The following is an 18,530-nucleotide window of genomic DNA, read 5'->3' as shown; positions in this document are numbered from 1 at the left end:
AATATATTATTTATGTAAAAATCATTTATTCCTTTTAAATGTAACAAATCCCCAACACTCTCATTCTTTTTCCTCGGCATCGCATAATCCTTCTTCCTTCAACAATAATGAAATGACTTGATGCGTAGACCTTTCACCATCGTACTGTTTCTTAATAAACACGTGTACAACGACGTAAGCAGCAGACAATGCACTTAATATATCATATTTAAGTGTAACAAAATTAATATGCATCTACTACAAATGGAAACCTTTTCTTTTTGTTCTCTTTTTCTTTTTGTTTTGCTGCATTTTAATCATTTTTAATGATAGACAGACAGACTTATGGAATGATAACACATATGGCACCAGTTGTTAACAAACGTACTGGATGAAGTATTCGGCGAACTCCCGCAAACTTCGATCGAATCGCAATAGTTTGTACAACAACACTGTCGACATGTTATCCGATGCGATCAACATATCACAATCTGTCGAGCGAACGCATTCGCATAATTTCATACTCTTTGCTATAATGTTCCTCAGGGTATACTATGACTCAATAGAAGATCCGACATACCGTCCTTAATGATTTTTAAACTTTCCAAGTCGGCATTTATCGTATCGATAAGTTGAGCCATCCCCTGCTGCTCCATGCTTAAATACTAAAATAATTATTTGATAAATGAATCGTCAGGAACTTTGGAGAGAGGAGGAGGAGGAGGAGGAGGAGGAGGAGGAAAAAAAAAAGGAAGAAAAAAAGGAAGAAAAAAAGGAAGAAAAAAGAAAAAGAAAAAAAAACTAATTAAAAGTCAATAATAGGAAAAAAAGATGTTTCACGTACCGTTTTAATGTCGTCTTGCGCTATCGGATCCATCGTATACCTTTCTTGATTTTGACTATCTATATGTCGTCTCATTCTAAGCTGAGACAACATTTCGCTGATTCTTCCTTTAAATTGTGTAGGTGCACTTATTTGAGAATGCATAGCTTCGAATCTACGCGTCAAAACTTCTTCCTCTGGTTGTAATGACAAACCGACCTTACGCGTAATTTCCTGACGTACCAATACCTTGCAAATAACAAAAGAATTACTTTGTAAATCGTAAAATGAAAATTAAACAATATTTTTTTCCACTAATAAATTCATTAATCTTATACAATTAATTACTTTCATACCTGTAATACTCTGTGCTGTAGTTCTAATAATATTCTCCTATGTTCCTTTAACCTTGCCTGCGTAGCGGTATGTTGCCTTTGTAAACCTTGAATTCTCTCCGCAGCCATATCTAGAAAAGCTCTATGCCTAGCGGTCTCTTCCTTTTGACATTTCAGTCTGTATTTAACTTGCTGAAAGCCTATCATCGGTACGGGTATATACATCTCAGGATTTGGATTGTCCAATTGAGCCTGCTTCCACAATCGTGGATCAATCGAACAAGGCGGATTATCTAAATATTCCTTCAATTGAGTAGGATCGAGTTTAACGAACGGAAACAAGTCCTTCACGCCATTTTGTACAAGTTGCTGTTTTTGCATGGGCAGAGAAAGATATGCGACCAATTCAGTAGCGGGAATCTTTCTCGAACTTCCAGTTACTCCTTTTTCAGAAATAAAGATAGTCACTTGACTTTTATTTTTTCCTGTAGACTTAATACTATCAATTATCACTGTCAGGTTAGGTTTATTTCCAAGGATGCCGTTTAAAAATGCAATTAATTGTTGTTTCCCTTCTGTCACATTTTTCTCTTTCTTTTTAAAACAAAGTACAACCAATCCATCGTTATTATCGGCGTCGGGAATACGGCTATAGCCAATGGCCTTAAATCTACATAATGGATTTTCTTGATCTAAATCGATAGGCGGTGCATTTACCGAATAATATGCCTTTCCGGTACCCCACAATGCTTGAATGAGGTTCCATCTGGCAATTGTATTATCTCGCTCGTCATTGTATAATTGACAATTGAACACAGCGTTATAAAGTGCCTCAGAAATACCGCTGGACTGTTGTTGTTGTTGTTGTTGCTGCTGCTGCTGTTGTATTTGTTGTTGCTGTTGTTGCGTTTGTATTCCAGTTCCAAACCCGGTAAAACCAGTGGAGCCAAAAATATTACCTGTTGTTTGCGTGCCAAAACCTGTGATGGCGGTTGTCGTTGTAGGTTTCTGGCCGAAGCTACCAAAACCACCTATGGACGAAGAAAAATTTGTCGATGGAACCGTACTTGTCGTGCCAAATCCACTGAATAAACTTGGTGCAGAGGTCGTCGTTGCCGTTCCAAATCCGCTAAAACCGCCAAATCCTAATGACGTCGTGGCCGTCGTTGTGCCAAATATATTAAAACCAGTTGATGAAGCAGGAGTACTGCCGAACGTTGAAGGAGTTCCAAATCCAGTGGTCGTAGACGCTGAAGTTGTACCGAAGGATGATCCAGTACCAAAACCACTGGTAGCAGGAGTACCAAATGCCGAAGTTGTTCCAAATCCAATATTCGGTATACTACCAAAACCTGTAGCTGCCGGTGATCCAAATCCTGTTCCAGTTCCAAATCCAGTGGTTTGCGTTGATGGGGTACCAAAGAGATTCGTGGCTGAAGTCGTTGACGTACTTAATCCAAAGGCTGGTGTTCCAAATCCTTTCATAAGAATTAACTTGAAGTTAAAGAAAACTAATTTCTATGATTCCTCTGATTGAGAAGAATATGATAAAAAAAAAAAAAAAAAAAAAAAAAAAGAAAAATATGAACGTTCAATCTGAAGTCAACTAACTTTTGTTTATATCAATTTAGAGATGTCAATGGAACATATATTAAAAAACAAAAGTTTAGATTCATTAATGATAATCCATATTAATCATTTATATTGCATTTACATAGATATTATGAAAAATTGTAGAAAATTATAAATTATAAAAGTACAATATCTATTAAGAAATATATTCGTATATTGGATTTGGCGTTTTAAAGCATAAATTAACTTGTGCATCAAAGTTTTGTAAAGATCTTTACTAATAAATCGAAAAAGAATATAATACGTGACAATGTCGTTCATGAGCCAACAAAATCAGTTGCACGTAAGATATTAAAATTCATCGTGAAGATATTCAATGATTTGACATTGTATTAAACGTTTTATCTTTACACCTTATAGCATCCTAACTTTAAGGATATGGCGCTTAATCTTTTAAAAGGTGTGACATCGTCAAGCAACAAATTAGTTTTAAGACAAATCAATGCTCCGCCTTTAGATTCCTCTACCGAAATGTTAAACGAAATTGGTACTACGGATCAGGCAATTGGAGTATGCACTCTTAATCACAATTCCAATCAGATTTTTAATATTGTTGTCTGCTATTTATATTGCTTTTAGGACGTTACAGCAGAGATTATGATAACGACAATTGGAAAAATACCGAGCGAAATGTATTACCTAGAAGATACTTTATCCAATGTACAAACAAATATAGGTCAAACAACTGTATCCCATTCGATGACAGATGTTATACATACCACGATGGAAAACAATGTCATTGTGACTGGACATAATACGGCTCGTTCCGTAGTCTTTCTGATATTAACCATCGCATGTTTGATTCTATTATTTTTATGTTGCATCACGGCATGTATGATTTCCAAAACAAGAAGGAAAAGTTACTTTTTTAGCAGAAACGATATCGATTGTGACCCAGAATGTAATGGATTAAATCGGCCACTTCTTCGAACGGAAAAAATATCAGATGCAACCAGTAAAACGAGTAGTAGCTACTTGAAAAAATGATTAATTATCGAGATATATCAAAGCGTAAAAAGTGTCTAATGTTCATACTAAAAATGGACGTCTTAGAAATTTCGCGCCAGAAATGCTAACTACTCTAACCTACAAATTTGCACGCTTTGTATCACTCTTAGGTTATCTCAGAATATCGTATTTTATTGGGAAATATTTAATCGACGAGAAGGAATATATCATAATAAGAGCTAATAAAGGAGAAAAATTAAAGGACATTCGTCGGACGAAATACAAATATCGTGGGCATGACATAACCTAAAATAACCTAGTTGGTTACCTAGTTTAATCGGTGTGGGAGCTGCAGTTGCTGTCGAACCAAAACTAAAGGAAGAAGCTGGTGCTGATGTGGACGTTCCAAAGCCTGTTCCAAATGACATTTTGTGATAATTGATTCACAAATAAGGAAAAAAAGACACCGTGCGCACGAAATGATACTCAACTAGAATAATCTCACACACACGCATACTGCTATGTAGTGTGACAACGGCGCGAACAAACATGGCGGAATATATTAAAAGAGTGCAAGTCGTAATTTATGCTATCTACTTACTGCAGATGGCGCAAAATTCGAAATGCATATCGCAACGATTTGATTTTATATTATGAAAAAATCATAAAATTGTATTATTTAAATTACGATTTCTTAATTATATATCTTTAAATTTATATTTTATGTAGATTTGGTTTTAAACGCCATTGATTTTTTTCTTGCCTTTGTACATCGTACAGAAAGCATTTTTACTTAATCTTTTACACAAAATATAGACATATTTCTTTTAACCTGCTAATTGGATTTTATTTTCGACGAAGTATATATCATGTAAATAAGACGTACAAAGTATATAGTATATGCAATGCCATAATCGTAATCTGGCCTTGTCAATAGAAATGCTTTGTTAATCCTTACATGCACTACATCGAAAGTAATATCTAGGTCTTGTCACGTGGAGGTTGCCATTTTTGGAAAGTTTTGGAAACTTTTGGGAACTCTACGATGACTTCTCTTTATATTATCCCATTTAGTTATATATGTATATATATATGTATATATATATATATATATGAAAAGACATGAATAAAAAATGATAAAATTTTCTGGCCACCGTAAAGCAGCCAAATCTACAAAGATTGAAAAAAATTATTTATAAATAAGTCTGTTATCGCAGTTTGGTCAGACTCACAGTCGTTTGCAATATACCAATGTCATCTTGTTAGGTCTTTGAGGAAGTAAATATGGCAGTCCCTTTCAAGTAACCTACATTCAAAAGAGGTAATCTGCATGTTTCTCATTTGTCTTTGTTAGACGTATTAACATTTTTTCTGCACACAAAAATTACTATCATACACTTCATTTTATGATAAGAACGTAAGACTGATAGAAATACATATTCCTATATTGTATATGTAGCTATATACAATATGTCCCTTTGGAAAAAAAACCGACCGCTGTAACGTTTAAAAATTACTTATTTAATAGTACTTATATTATATGCTAATAATTATATCTACAAAATTTTCATATCAGCAAGAAGAATTACAGAAACAATATTTAATCAATTTGATTAAGTTGAAAATATCATCGTTTTATACGCACGATACTATAAGGGATAAAACATTTGCAAGATCTGATTAGTATAGGACGGAATAATTAAGGTCACATACAGTTTTTAACGAAGTTTATAATTGAAAAACTTAAAAATAAATATCTTCACATATACCAACGTACATATAAGATACTTTCTTCAACATTTTGATAATGCTATCATAAATATACAATTTGAGCATGTCGTTTACTTGACCCTAAATAAATGAGATACAATAAAAAATATTCTGTAGTGGATATGCTCACGATATAACGAAATCGATTCATTTTTTGATAAAATTTCTAAAGAAAGCGCAGATCAACGGATGAAACATGCACATTTCAGCTCTTGTGCTTATAATTTAGTTTTAATCTACGTTGTACATACACAATAATAATAATAATAATAATAATAATAATAATAATAGTAATAATAATAATAATCATAATAATCATAATAATAACAACAACAACAACAACAACAACAATAACAATAATAATAATAATAATAATAAAAATAATAATAATAATAAAAATAATAATAATAATAATAATAATAATGATTATGATAATGGCGACGACGACGACGACGACGACGACGACGACGACGACGACGACGACGATAATAACAATAATTTGCAAATTGCAGTTAAATCGCGTTATCACGCTTTAGAAATGCGAAACGGTTCTTCTTTTTTCAGTAAATTACGCAATTATGAGAGTGGACAGTTCACATCATATTAACTGATAAAATTGTATTTAGAAATTACGAATAACATTTGTTCCTGCCCAATGCAACAAACAAAAGCTTTTAAAATCGAGCAAAGATCGCACAGATATGCTTAATACTAAATTTTAGAAGATAGCTTTGTCGTAAACTTTTAGCCCGTTCGTGCATATTGCTTTGACATTGTAGCTGATGATATTCTTGTAATCAGCCGATGTTGTCCGTATCTAGAAACAAGAAGTCAGAAACCATATCCTTGAAATATAGCGAGAAAACCCTAAAGAAGTAAAGCCATTCATAAATAATAATGCAAGTATCAAATATATAATATGAATTTCTTTATAAAAAAAAAAAAAAAAAAAAAAAAAAAAAGAAAAAAAAGGAAAAAAAAGGGAAATATTTATATCGTGCACGATAAAATTTCAATGAGACACCTCATAAAGACTCCCAAATTATTTATGAATGGTCGAACTTTGTAAGCGTTTAAATCTCGTTAGCATTTTTTTCTTTTTCTTTTCTTTTTTCCTTTTTCTTTTGACAATATTTATTGTACTTGCAAATAATTAGCAATATTAATTATTGGCGCGGAAGCGTTAAATTTAAACGTTACAAAATTTGGGAGCAGACTTCATGAGGTTTACATCGGTTAGCAAATAAAGAATAACGAGTATTGTCTAACGAGATTTAACTGCAATTGTTTCACACAATTTATTTATTCGATAATAAACGATATTTGATGCCACAGAGACAGAGATTCGTTTTGGTGACAAAGAAACCTACCACATCTCTTTATCCTATTGTTATTGTTTGAACTTTCGATTATGCAAGAATAAATAAATAAATAAATAAATATTCTGTATCTTTTGTCGAATTCTATCGTCAAGAAACGATCGGATATAAGTTCTTTCTTTGGACCCGGGATTTTTGACGTGGTCAGTGATTCGAATAATTACAAATTTACATTTTCTGTAGGATTTGTAAGAGAAGTTGGGCCCTTGGGTGGTTTGATACGTGATTCGAACCCAGGTCTTTCGGTTTCCGGGCGACTCCTCTAACCGCTAAATTATCCAAACCCTCAGGTCAACCTTCTCACGAGTGCCTACTTATTAGAAATGGAGATGCTTCCTCTTACACTTACAAATAAAAAATCGTCCAAAATAATATATACGTGTATATCAGATATCGAAAATTAATATTTTCATAGAGGAATATATGTAACATGTAGGGTTTAGGTTGGTCCTTAAGATTGGATTCTATAAGGTAATATCAAATGAGAAATTGTGTTATGGTCTGCTTGTTTCCTTTTCTTTCTGCTTCTTTTTTTGTTTTTTTGTTTTTTCTTTTTGATATAGTATTATTTTTCGTATGCATCATTTTCGAGCATAGATTCAAGTATTTGCTGTCGTATCGAATATTGCATCCGACCGTATAATAACTTGGAAAAAGAATACTGTAGTCGTTCTAGAGAAAGATAGAGGTTGTGTGTGTGTGTGTGTGTGTGTGTGTGTGCGTGCGTGCGTGCGTGCGTGTGCGCGCGCGAAAGAACGGCTTGAAATGATCTAGGCCGAGATTTAATCCGTTCATCATCGAATTAGAATTTCAAATGACGTTTAATCGAGTTTCTACTTACACGAAGTTACGAATTCGATGACGTATTTACGCGCACGGGCGATTTCGAATACTTCAGACGGTTTAACATTTACACATTTACACGAATATAGAAATCTAGAATATGCTTTCGTAGAAGTAATATTCGTACGAATCTAGGCAAATAGACGTCGAGCATCGCATGCTTGCTAATTTTAACACAAAATTCGACTTTCACCTTTAATACTATTATTTTCTTTCTCTTACCATTTTCTGAGAGGTAACAGAGTATTATTTATTTGTGATACATACGTTAAGTACCGCCGACAATGACTATTGCATGATACCATAGTTTTGGTAGAAAAAATACACAAAACTTTGGTCTACTCGAAACGTCTCCGAATGAAATGAGGTTGAATGGATTGGAATTTATAAGTACGATTCCGACAATTCAAAATCGGAAGCGGAAGCTCGAGAGGATCTTGTATTAACAGAAATACCCCCACCGATTGCACTGTCCGATGTTCCCTCGCCGGTTACAAAATCGGCTACGATCAAGGAATCCTTTCCGATATTTCCACCTCCTCCTTTTAATGCATCACGTTCGATAAGCTTCTGTTTCAAAAGCTTTATTTTATCTTCCTTCTGTTCCGGCAATAAGGAATAAAGAAAGATATAAAAATGATTGTTCAATGTGACATAATATACAGATCGATATAAGTAATCGAGATTTTACCTCGGCAATGAGTTTTTGTAGTTCATCATTCTCGCTTAATAATTTTTGATATTTTTCTTCGTCCTCCTTTGACAATCCTACGTCAGGATTATATTTTGATTCTGCCTTGTCCCTGGGATGTCTAATCACTTCTATTACCTTCGGCACAAAGATCAACGCCATGCTGAGAAAGCAACAAAATATAATTGCTAATGCTACGAAAGCAAAACTGGCATCTTGTTGACTGGCTATAACCATCGTAACGGGGGCCGTTATCAGGCATAATACAACTACGTTATAAATTGACATGCCTACGTATCTCGAATCATTTATTTGTTTAACTTTGATACTTCTCGTTTCATATGCCAAGAATAAGCCAAAGACCAGGATAACACCTTTGTAACCATAGATAGATCCTAAAACAATAATTTTCACGTTTGTTCGACATAAACTGTTAAATCGAATCTGAAATCTTTTCCATTATCTTTCATAGATATATTAGAAAGATAGATAGATATACTAACCGAGCCATATGCTATTGTGTTCGCTCTCGCAATGCTCTAACTCTGGTCTTATTCTCGCGTCGTCGTCCCCGGTTGGAGGTGATTCCAATGGGAAAACTTCGATTTGCCTTTGCAAAGGATGAAATCCTTGCCATGTGCTAAGAAGTACGATGTCGATTACCAATAATCCGCTTACCATCGTATATAGCTTCCATGGCTGAATCTTCTTCTGTATAGATGAAACTTTTTGTTTAGCCATGAACAACTAAAAAGAACGGAAAAGGGATTGAAGATGCAGGACGTACGAATAAGGTCCATAAATAAATCGCGATTAATCCATAATATCTGAACGATAACAATAGACTGACCAATAGGACACATTAAAAGGAAGCAGATTCAATGGGCCCGTCTAAAACGGCAATAAGTCATAATACGATACGGCAATGTTGTATTTTGTCGTATTGCAATGTTTGAAATTCAAATCAGTTTGCTTTTTGTCACATCCCAAGCATGACGAACTAAATATTACAACGCTTCCTAATGTTCCGTATTAATTTTAAGTCTGTCTATAATATACATACATACATACATACATAGATACATTTATTGATTTTCCTTTAAATATTTATCCATACGTTAATAAATTTACAATAAATCAATTGACGATTATCCGAAAATAAATTATGATTAATAATATTATACTTGACGGCAAATAAACATGTTTATAAATTAATGTCGTATTTTAAACCACTCTGCGACGTTTGTAACAACGATATATAATTCCGGGGGGTTTATTGATTTTTTAAAGAGGCCTATTTTATGGTCACGAATTGCCATTATATACGGTTGCATTGTCATATAACCTTCGAGCAACATCGGTCAATCGAAGGGCAAAGATTTTGTTGCTGTGCGACATTTAATTAAAACACAGGATGAACATCGTGCTGGATGGTTGTATATATATATATATATATATAAACTTCTTAAACGTTGGAAGTGCAAAGAAAATATGGTAATTATCCACTATTCGAGAAGGAAGTAAATGCTACTTCAGAAAACTATGCACTGTGCAGTGCAACAAAAACTAACTATAATAGACTAATAATCGAATGATATGATTTTTACTTACCTTTGCCTGATCGGCTTTCGTTTTAGTAGTGAGTCTGTGAACTCGCCATACTTTACTGAACATAGCACCGAACGCAAGAGTAAAACCGGTAGACAACGTCCAAGCTCTCGCCTGACAAATTCCTGGATATTCATTTGGTGAAACGAATCTGCCGTCGATTCCAAGAAGAAATACAGATATGAAACAGGCTATCACACCCGCCAGCATGATCGTGTTACATACCGGATGAGAAGACATGATCACCCTAAAAAATCAACAGGAAGAAATGAATGAAGTAAATGATAAATGAGGAAAAGTTGAAGATATAGAATGTTCCTTATCAAACGAAATCCTTTCACACCTTCGATGTCTATTCCAGACGTTGAAAATAATCAATACAATAGCTATAACTATCCCGACAGACGATATAGTTCCCATACATATGAATAAAGGCAGTGATACCGTTCTTAGAACCGTCCTTACTATCGTTCTATCTTGAGGTACTTTCCCACCTATCCAACGCTCCATGTTCCGCCATGTAAGATTATCGCTTTGCGTATCATAGTACCCTAACTTAACGTACTTTCCATCGATTACTTGTTCGATTTGTGTCAATGCTATCCTATCGCCTTGCGAACTAAATGCTACGTATCCCTGTGCAAACGGTCAAAGGCATTATTGAGGATAGATCTAATTAATTAATTACAGAGCGTATCGCAAAATGTGGCCACAACCACAACTTCGAGGATGGAACTTCTTGATCGTTGAGAAAATCTAACCTTAAAAACATGCGTCAAAAGGAATGACGAATTGAAGTAACATTTGGTAAAGCAGTGGACACATCCTTTTTATACGCCCTGTAGATTCGAACATATTTTACATACGGAAACTCCTAGGAATTGGGTCGAGTTGATAGCCGAATAAATCTCATCGGCGATTTCCTTGTCGGTATAGGTAAAGTTCTTCAAGCTCTTGCCTAGTTTATTTAACTTCTCCATAGTTTTGTTAAAGGCTAATATATTGAAAAGCGTTTTCAGTTAAAGCAGTTAAATTCTAATCTTTCATAGAACGGGTATTTTATAAATATCTCGCTTTTCGTTCATTTTGAGGTTATTATGCTCTAACGAAAATCCTTTAGGAGGATAACTTTCGACTGTTACATCCTCATTGGTATCTTCACCTCGTCATTGCATTCGTACGAGAAAAAAAAAAAAAAAAAAAAATCGAGAATAAAAGTGAAAGGTATCTTAATACTTTTTATATTTGACATGCTTACCTAACGCCACAGACCAAACAGCATCGTACGCAAGCGGAGCTTCCTGATAACCTTCGGGATACCGATTGTTATCGATATCAAATCCACCCTCCTTTAATAGTTTGTTCAATCTTTGCCTGAAATCCTCCGACGTCATACCGCTGATAGTCGTATCGTTATTTTGATTCCACATGAGAGCTTCGGTCGTAATATGACCTTCAGCGGCTTGTCTCATTTGTTCCTTAGTACAAGCGATATTCTCCTTGTCGAGATTCATCTCGAACCAATTGTCCTCGTACCACCCGATGAAAAACCAAACGTAACTCTTTCCATAAAGATTGTGACGATATAACTCGCAGAGGACTCTCCTAGCAGCTACGACGTAGAAGAGACCAACGATTATTCTAGCGTCTTGTCTGCGTAGATTTCTCACAGCATCCGATGGATCAGAGAGAAAGCTCTGACGCGTGACTATTTCTATTCCTGCTTCTTTACAGCGTGCTTCTAAATCTTCTACCGTCTATACCACGAGAAAAGACATGAGAAATATTAGAAACATTATCTAGGCATAATGTTTACGTTTATTATATTATTATTTGGGAATAATTTAGAGAGAACAACATAAGTGGACTGACAGAAATGAACACTTCCTCGGCTTGCTGCAATATGGCGACACGCGACCACCCGAATTTTTGTAGGAGTTTGATTCTCGTGGGGTTGTGCACGGTGGCGGATGGATGTGTCCTGAATAAAGTCGGGAATCGATTTCTGTCCGATAGTGCTGGTGACGAGGCACCGTAACATAGCTGAAAATATTGTTCGTTATTTCTTATTATTTAATTTGATGAAGGGGAAAGATTACTTACGACAACCAAGTTCCACATTTTCGCTGCTTCAGCAACAGTGGTACAAACCGTGCTGCATCCGGCTAAGAGCATAAGTTTATGCGGCTTATAGTAGAGTAAATTGTACATTACCGAGGCACCAAGGCCAGGTTCGCACTGAAGGGGAATTATAATAAATTAATGTATTACATATGACTTATAAATTATAATTAGCCGTTTACCTGGCTGTCATTGGAGTGCAATTTCAGGGTGAAACCAGGTAACAAATTTTTCTCACGATTAACATCCTCCAGTGCCAAATTCACGGCTGGCATACATGCCTATATATACGAGACAAAAGAGAAGCAATTCAAATTGTCGGAAAGAAAATAAATTTTATTTTTAATAATTTGCAAATAAATTAAAAATAAACTATACTATGAACTTACTTGGTATTTACAGAACGTAATATATATTATTTGATTTTTAATTTGAGGAAAGAAACATTTATTGGGTAGAATCAGTGATAATTCGCGAAACAACCACTTACGGCGTGTAAAAAAAGTGTAAAAAAAGTGTTCCACAAACCTGACCACCCTGCCAGCCACCCTCTCCTTCTATCGGGAAAATACCTCCGATGTGGAGGATATTGTCGTTCTCATCGGAAGGTGGTAACGAAGCGACAATCGTACGAGCTATCGTCAAAATGCTGATGATTAGGATCAACATTCTGTTGCTGAATCTCTCTCTCTCTCTCTCTCTCTCTCTCTCTGTTTTTATTCCTTTCCTCTATCTCTCTTTTCGTATCTTTAAAATTGTCCCTATGACACGCCCAATGAACGTGACTTAGAGAGGCGCACTTTTTTTGTACCCTTCATTCTCACACCAGTCCTATTTTGAACTCGACTAAAGAAACATTTTCAGCCCCTTCCGAAAAATCCTCCTTTAACTTTTTTTCCCTCGTGAGGGAAGTTGCTCTCGATCGAAAGGATCTTCAATCTTTAAATAAATCGGTGCACTATTTTTTGGTAACACTCGACCATTATCATAGGAAAAAGAAAGTCTATCGAACTCACTACAATCTTATTCAGTCCGTATTAAAGTGCTTATCGTCGAAGACGGAAGCTTCGCGGGAGCTTTCATATTGATTCCATCCCGGGACTCGAGGGTAGTAGTAGGGATAAAGGAGGTGGCTCTCAAGAACGTTCGTACAGGTTCTCCCCCTCTTTTTTCTCTCGCACCCTCTCTCTGTGAAAATCGATAAAGAAAGTTGTATAATAAACATGCATCGTACGATAATTCCTTCTTTTACAGTTTTACATCGTAATCTTACTTAATTTTACACACACACACACACACACACACACACACACATATATATATATATATAGATATGTACACATGTATGCATGTACATCGAAATGTTCAAGAAAACATTTAGATGTTTAATTTGTTCGTAGGATTGTCCTTGCTGGGTCGGTAAGTTAGAGCTCAACGTGATGAACACTCGTGAGTTTGTTGTGAATCAAAGAGCCCACCGTTTTCGAAGATAAAAGTGTATTATTATTGGATCAAATGGCAGCGCAACGTGCATTACCACAGAGCAAAGAAGCTTTGTTAAAATCATATACAACGCGATTGAAGGACGACGTTAAATCGATGTTAGAAAATTTCGAAGGTGCGCCCTAACCTCAAATTTATTTCCTTGAACATTTGAACGTTCTTCGAGTATTGCCATCTTCTCTTTTTTGTAACTAAATCAAAGTTTATTTGTAAAGTTTCCTTTACATTTCTATTATATTACTTTGTCTTCAGAAATCGTCAAGCTTGCTAAAGGTGAAAATGATTCGCAACTCTCACGGATGGCACAATGCGAACAGGACACTTTTGAAATGCATGTCAGGGCAGCTAACATTGTTAGAGCCGGTGAATCACTGATGAAGTTGGTTTCCGATATAAAACAGTATCTGATTCTTAATGATTTTCCATCCGTGAATGATGCCATAGCGCACAATAGTAAATTGTTTAGAACGAAGCAAGCCGAATGCGATCAGAAATTGGCATCTTTGAGAGATGATATGGCGGCTGATTTGTATGACCTAGAAGAAGAATATTATACTTCGATATATAAATAACACCCGTTAAATCTTAGGAAATTTCTAATTCTTTAAGTTCATGATGTTATAAATTTTTAATATTTATTTAAATAAATAGGATTAATTTTTATAAGACGACTCTCTTATTCGTTTTCATTGACAATAGACATGGAGTATGAAGTAAGACATACTTGTTTCCTTTTATTACTTCAATATTTTGACACACATACGATACATCACACGATATTTCTAATTAATAAGCATATTCGATAATGTAGTATTGTAAATTCAAGCGTCAAATTGTGTTAAGGATGATCGTAAACGCTAGTTGCATAATAACATGGACTCCGATAATCGTACTTGCTCATATTGTACAAATATAATTTACAAAAACATTACGGAGTTCCCCCAATTGCAATAAGGAGATTAAAAATCTACTTTACAAAAGTGATACAAATCAATACTTTGTCAATAAATTTGGAATGCTACGCGTACAATCTCCTCCCTAACTACGGGGCGCAGTTATCGATACCATGCAGATATAACCCTAGCTAGGTCTTCCTTAGACTTGTTCTTCCTTCCGAGCATTTCCTTGAGAGTTACTATCGAGTACTAGTAGAATAACAAGAGTATCACAGTGTAAGCACAACGCTGTGACATTGATCCACCAATTATGGATCGTGTATAATATAGGCAATTAAATAAAAGTATTACATCACAAAATACTTGGAGAACAACAGTACCTAATTAATACCTATTTCAGACGCAACAAAACGTGAGAACGATTCAATACAAACGATAAATGCACCTTTCAATAAATTATTATCTTTATATTGTATTTATTTACTTGAATCAGTCGGCGATAACGCAATCAAGTAAAGATTATCTATACCAAGTAATGCTTCGATAATACATTAAATACTTACACGATTCAAAAATGAACGTTCAGAATACATGCGGTACACTAATATCTTGAACATAAATCAGACAATTAGAAGAAATAAAAATACATAGAATATCGGTCTTAATCTAGCTTAATTTTTTCCCTCCCTGAATTTCGAGAGTGGATATCACGAACCTAAATATTCATAAGACCAATAATAATTTAGTATATACATAATTTTTTTTTCACTTAAAATTAATAATTAATCTTAATGAACCAATAAATCCTTTTATCTCCTATTCCATTATTTTTGGTCCTCGTCCGCGTATGACAAACAAAAAGCTGGCTGAAATTCGAAATGATATCACACACACACACACATACATGTACTTTTATTGAAGTACAATTTAAGTTACGTACGAGGCGTGTTCCCAATACGCTTCGAAATATGATCGTTGTTTGACGTGAAACGGTGAATTTCTTTTTTCTTTCTTTTCTCCTTTTCGACTTCTTACAAATCCAGTAAATCGACAGTGGCTTATTGTACATATATGATAAGTATATTCTAAGTAGACTTACGTTCTACTTTGGCAAAAAACTTTTACAAATCTAAACCTCGGTATATTTTTCTTGGTGTATTGTTCTTTTTGTTTTTATTACAGATATACCCCAACCCGCCCTTCGCGATCACATACACCTCTAAGATATTCAATTTTTTGTTTTGCTTTTTTCTTTTCTTCTTCTTTTTTTTCTTTTTTTTTTCTTTTTTTTTTTTTTTTCATCATAATTTTGTTTTAATTTTTCTTTTTCTTTCCTAAAAACGTTTGCATAAAATTCTGATCCTCGATTGGCAGCTTAAATACTTTGCAGCTTAGCGGTAAAATAATCTCAAAAAGGTTACAAAACTTTCAGTTCTCCCTATCGACTTTACTATGCATATATGTATATTATATATATGTGTGTATATATGTATATATGTATATATGTATATATATATATATATATATATATATATATATATATATATATATGTCTATAAAATACGCCAAAAAGGTGATATGCTTTCATTTTCTCCTTGCACATATCTGACATGACTACGATGTCTCGATGAATCGTCGTCAACTGGCTCGCAGTTTTTTAAGGCGCCATATTTAGAACAAGTACTAACATATCTTGGCAGTAATCGATGATTCGTTCTCTTTAGGAAAGTTATTCGTTCGCTTCGCGATATATCGTAAGAATAAGAGGTAAATGCATAAACTTGGAATGATACTGTTTCTTTTGTAAATTTGGCTAAACGTCTAACCGTATTCAAACGAATTTCCTGCTGCACCGTGCATTCGAGGAAATCGAGGATTTCATTATCGTACTTGTTTTTATTTACTTTTGTCTCTCCTCCACCTTCTTTGTCCACCTTCTAGAAACTCATGGAAAAAAGAAAAAAAATTCACTCGTTCGAAAGCCATTCTCTCTCCAATTGATTTTCACGATCATGAAAAAGTTTTTCCTCTTCAATTCTACGATGCTGATCGTTTTTCTTTTTCTTTTTCCCTTTCTTTCCTATGTTATCCTCGATTTCTGAAATATGATGTATTTCAAGGTAGAAAGGCAGAAAATATTTCAACGTGATTTTTTCCCTTTTTTTCCTTTTTGGGCTCTCGCAGCAGTTTTGTCTTTCTTTCTCTCCTCTTTTCTCGCTCCTATTTTTATTTCTTCTTCTTCGCCGGTTCATCGGCTATTCAATAAAGAAGATCACCGGTCGTCTCGGAACCCCATGCATTGCCATCTTGAGCAGGTTTCAAGTAGTCGACCTCGCTCGCGTTTTGCCCTTGTTGCTGTTGCTGCTGCTGCTGCTGCTGCTGCTGCTGCTGTTGTTGATCGTTGCCATTCGTTTTGTTCGTAGTCAAGCTTGTAACCGTTGTTAACGTAGCCCTGGTAACACCTAATTCGAAGCCCTCAGATGCCAAATCCACTTTGCTCGGTGTATAGCTTGCCAAGCCACCACCTCCTAAAAAAGTGGGGAAACGTGTGAGAAGAATGAAATAAATCCAAGTGTATTTCGATGAAACGATCATTTTTATGATATGTAACAAATTTTATTTTTACAAATCTCTTCGTCGATTGATTCTAAGAGCAATTATCTATATAGATATAAATCTAATTTTTGTATTTGGGAATTTGCAACGTGATGCTTCATCACCAAAAAAAAAAAGTAGGAGAACTATCGAGACGAATAAATAACGAACTTATTAATTTCTATATATATATATATATAAAGTCATTGTTGTTAACTATGAAAATTACCGAGAAGCGACGGGATGCTCGTCGTCGAACCGGTCGCGGACGTTTTATTGATGATCTGCGTAGATTGCTCTCCGGAAGCAGAGGTTTCGCCATCCACGATGCTGCCCTCGCCCTCCAACATCGAGGCCTCGCTTGGATATTCAAAGGTGCGCGTCGCCATATCATCAAATTGTATTCGATGCTGAAACGAACACGGAGATATTAGTATAAAACGATCTTATAGTCATTTCAATGATGTTTAATTATATCAAACAAAAGCATTAATTAATTTCGATTAATTTCCTATTGATCGATCATTCAATACATTGAATGCCGCGAAAGCCATCTATGGCCCATGTCGACCCTTCTATTCAGGCCATTGTAATTCTTTTAAAACGAAACATGATCATGAAATTCTTCATAATATTCATCAGTTAATGCATAATTTTTACGCATAATGCAATTATCATAACGTGAGTCATCGATGGATCATGCGGCGTAGTGGTACGTTTCCGCTTCACAAGAGGGCCTGCTATTATCTGCTATTATCTTCATGTTATCAATTGTCTTTTTAATTTCATTTATTCTTTTTCATTGCTAAACGATGCTAGTCTTATATCCTCTCGCACAAGATATAAATAACAAATAAAGCGAATGCAAGAATGATATCAATCACTTATATGATATCAAAATACAAAATGAAAGTTTATATAAATTGCTTTCTCAATAAACAATATGAAATTACAAGGAAGAGTTTTCAAGCGACATACATACATACATACATACATGCATATATATATATATATATATATATATATATATATATATATGTATGTATATGTATATGTATATGAAGATATAATTCTAAAAAAAATCAATTTCAAGTAATAGCTCAAATATAACTATTGCTTTACGTAATCAAAGAGGAAGAAATGGTAAAAATAGAAACGTTTTGTGACGATTGTCCGGATACATCTAATTTTTGCTTACCTTGTTTCAATATTAAACATCGTTTTATGCCACTTTAGTTACATATTTGTGAGACAATATAAAAATATTATATATATATATACTGATATTATAATTTACAAAAGTTAATTAATTTAGTGTAATAAAACTATAATAAAACTATAACTAGAGAAACAAATTATGAAAGTTATCATGAAATTATATATATTTGAAAACTTCTTAAATGACCT

The 18,530-nt window shown here is 34.4% G+C and overlaps 4 protein-coding genes across 7 annotated transcripts; 2 read left to right on the top strand and 2 right to left on the bottom strand.

The window, feature by feature from the left end:
* Nucleotides 1-9: 9 nt before the first annotated feature.
* LOC124950059 (probable nucleoporin Nup54) lies at nucleotides 10-4,268 on the bottom strand. The gene is made up of 4 exons (XM_047496214.1): nucleotides 4,046-4,268; nucleotides 1,159-2,615; nucleotides 824-1,051; nucleotides 10-644 (listed from the first exon to the last, which is right to left on the bottom strand). Exons 1-4 carry the CDS (start codon nucleotides 4,143-4,145, stop codon nucleotides 522-524), a joined length of 1,908 nt encoding a protein of 635 aa, XP_047352170.1. The 5' UTR covers nucleotides 4,146-4,268; the 3' UTR covers nucleotides 10-521.
* On the top strand, nucleotides 2,693-3,854 carry LOC124950063. Its single transcript, XM_047496220.1, has 3 exons — nucleotides 2,693-3,052; nucleotides 3,130-3,279; nucleotides 3,349-3,854. Exons 1-3 carry the CDS (start codon nucleotides 3,020-3,022, stop codon nucleotides 3,754-3,756), a joined length of 591 nt encoding a protein of 196 aa, XP_047352176.1. The 5' UTR covers nucleotides 2,693-3,019; the 3' UTR covers nucleotides 3,757-3,854.
* Nucleotides 4,269-6,085: 1,817 nt separating the features above from the next.
* Nucleotides 6,086-16,787, bottom strand: LOC124950057 (gamma-aminobutyric acid type B receptor subunit 1). 4 transcript variants are annotated; one of them, XM_047496207.1, is made up of 13 exons: nucleotides 13,760-14,184; nucleotides 12,658-13,317; nucleotides 12,312-12,410; nucleotides 12,112-12,246; nucleotides 11,881-12,051; nucleotides 11,267-11,765; nucleotides 10,875-11,002; nucleotides 10,352-10,644; nucleotides 10,012-10,255; nucleotides 8,904-9,147; nucleotides 8,401-8,795; nucleotides 8,171-8,309; nucleotides 6,086-6,304 (listed from the first exon to the last, which is right to left on the bottom strand). In XM_047496207.1, exons 2-13 carry the CDS (start codon nucleotides 12,796-12,798, stop codon nucleotides 6,285-6,287), a joined length of 2,508 nt encoding a protein of 835 aa, XP_047352163.1. In that variant the 5' UTR covers nucleotides 12,799-13,317; nucleotides 13,760-14,184; the 3' UTR covers nucleotides 6,086-6,284. The 4 variants fall into 4 exon arrangements, with proteins under 4 accessions (XP_047352163.1, XP_047352162.1, XP_047352161.1 ...); XM_047496206.1 differs by lacking the exon at nucleotides 6,086-6,304 and having other exon boundaries at nucleotides 6,757-8,309; nucleotides 8,904-9,111; nucleotides 13,760-16,787; XM_047496205.1 differs by lacking the exon at nucleotides 6,086-6,304 and having other exon boundaries at nucleotides 6,757-8,309; nucleotides 13,760-14,187.
* Nucleotides 13,531-14,304, top strand: LOC124950062 (mediator of RNA polymerase II transcription subunit 22). The gene is made up of 2 exons (XM_047496218.1): nucleotides 13,531-13,747; nucleotides 13,885-14,304. The coding sequence occupies exons 1-2, from the start codon at nucleotides 13,645-13,647 to the stop codon at nucleotides 14,202-14,204; spliced, it is 423 nt and encodes a 140-aa protein (XP_047352174.1). The 5' UTR covers nucleotides 13,531-13,644; the 3' UTR covers nucleotides 14,205-14,304.
* Nucleotides 16,788-18,530: the final 1,743 nt, after the last annotated feature.

This window comes from Vespa velutina, chromosome 6 (genome assembly GCF_912470025.1).
Source record: "Vespa velutina chromosome 6, iVesVel2.1, whole genome shotgun sequence".
In the NCBI taxonomy this organism is placed as follows: domain Eukaryota; kingdom Metazoa; phylum Arthropoda; class Insecta; order Hymenoptera; family Vespidae; genus Vespa; species Vespa velutina.
This window is presented reverse-complemented; position numbering and strand designations above follow the sequence as displayed.

Coding starts and splice junctions, on each gene's coding strand:
- LOC124950057 (XM_047496205.1), bottom strand. CDS start 12,798: ATGTTGATCCTAATCATCAGCATTTTGACGATAGCTCGTACGATTGTC. Junction 12,052..12,111: donor AAATGTGGAACTTGGTTGTC/GTAAGTAATCTT, acceptor CAATATTTTCAG/CTATGTTACGGTGCCTCGTC. Junction 8,796..8,903: donor ACACAATAGCATATGGCTCG/GTTAGTATATCT, acceptor TTATTGTTTTAG/GATCTATCTATGGTTACAAA.
- LOC124950062 (XM_047496218.1), top strand. CDS start 13,645: ATGGCAGCGCAACGTGCATTACCACAGAGCAAAGAAGCTTTGTTAAAA. Junction 13,748..13,884: donor GATGTTAGAAAATTTCGAAG/GTGCGCCCTAAC, acceptor CTTTGTCTTCAG/AAATCGTCAAGCTTGCTAAA.
- LOC124950059 (XM_047496214.1), bottom strand. CDS start 4,145: ATGTCATTTGGAACAGGCTTTGGAACGTCCACATCAGCACCAGCTTCT. Junction 2,616..4,045: donor TCCCACACCGATTAAACTAG/GTAACCAACTAG, acceptor TTCTTATGAAAG/GATTTGGAACACCAGCCTTT. Junction 645..823: donor CGCAAGACGACATTAAAACG/GTACGTGAAACA, acceptor TAATTATTTTAG/TATTTAAGCATGGAGCAGCA.
- LOC124950063 (XM_047496220.1), top strand. CDS start 3,020: ATGTCGTTCATGAGCCAACAAAATCAGTTGCAC. Junction 3,053..3,129: donor GCCAACAAAATCAGTTGCAC/GTAAGATATTAA, acceptor TACACCTTATAG/CATCCTAACTTTAAGGATAT. Junction 3,280..3,348: donor CTACGGATCAGGCAATTGGA/GTATGCACTCTT, acceptor TATTGCTTTTAG/GACGTTACAGCAGAGATTAT.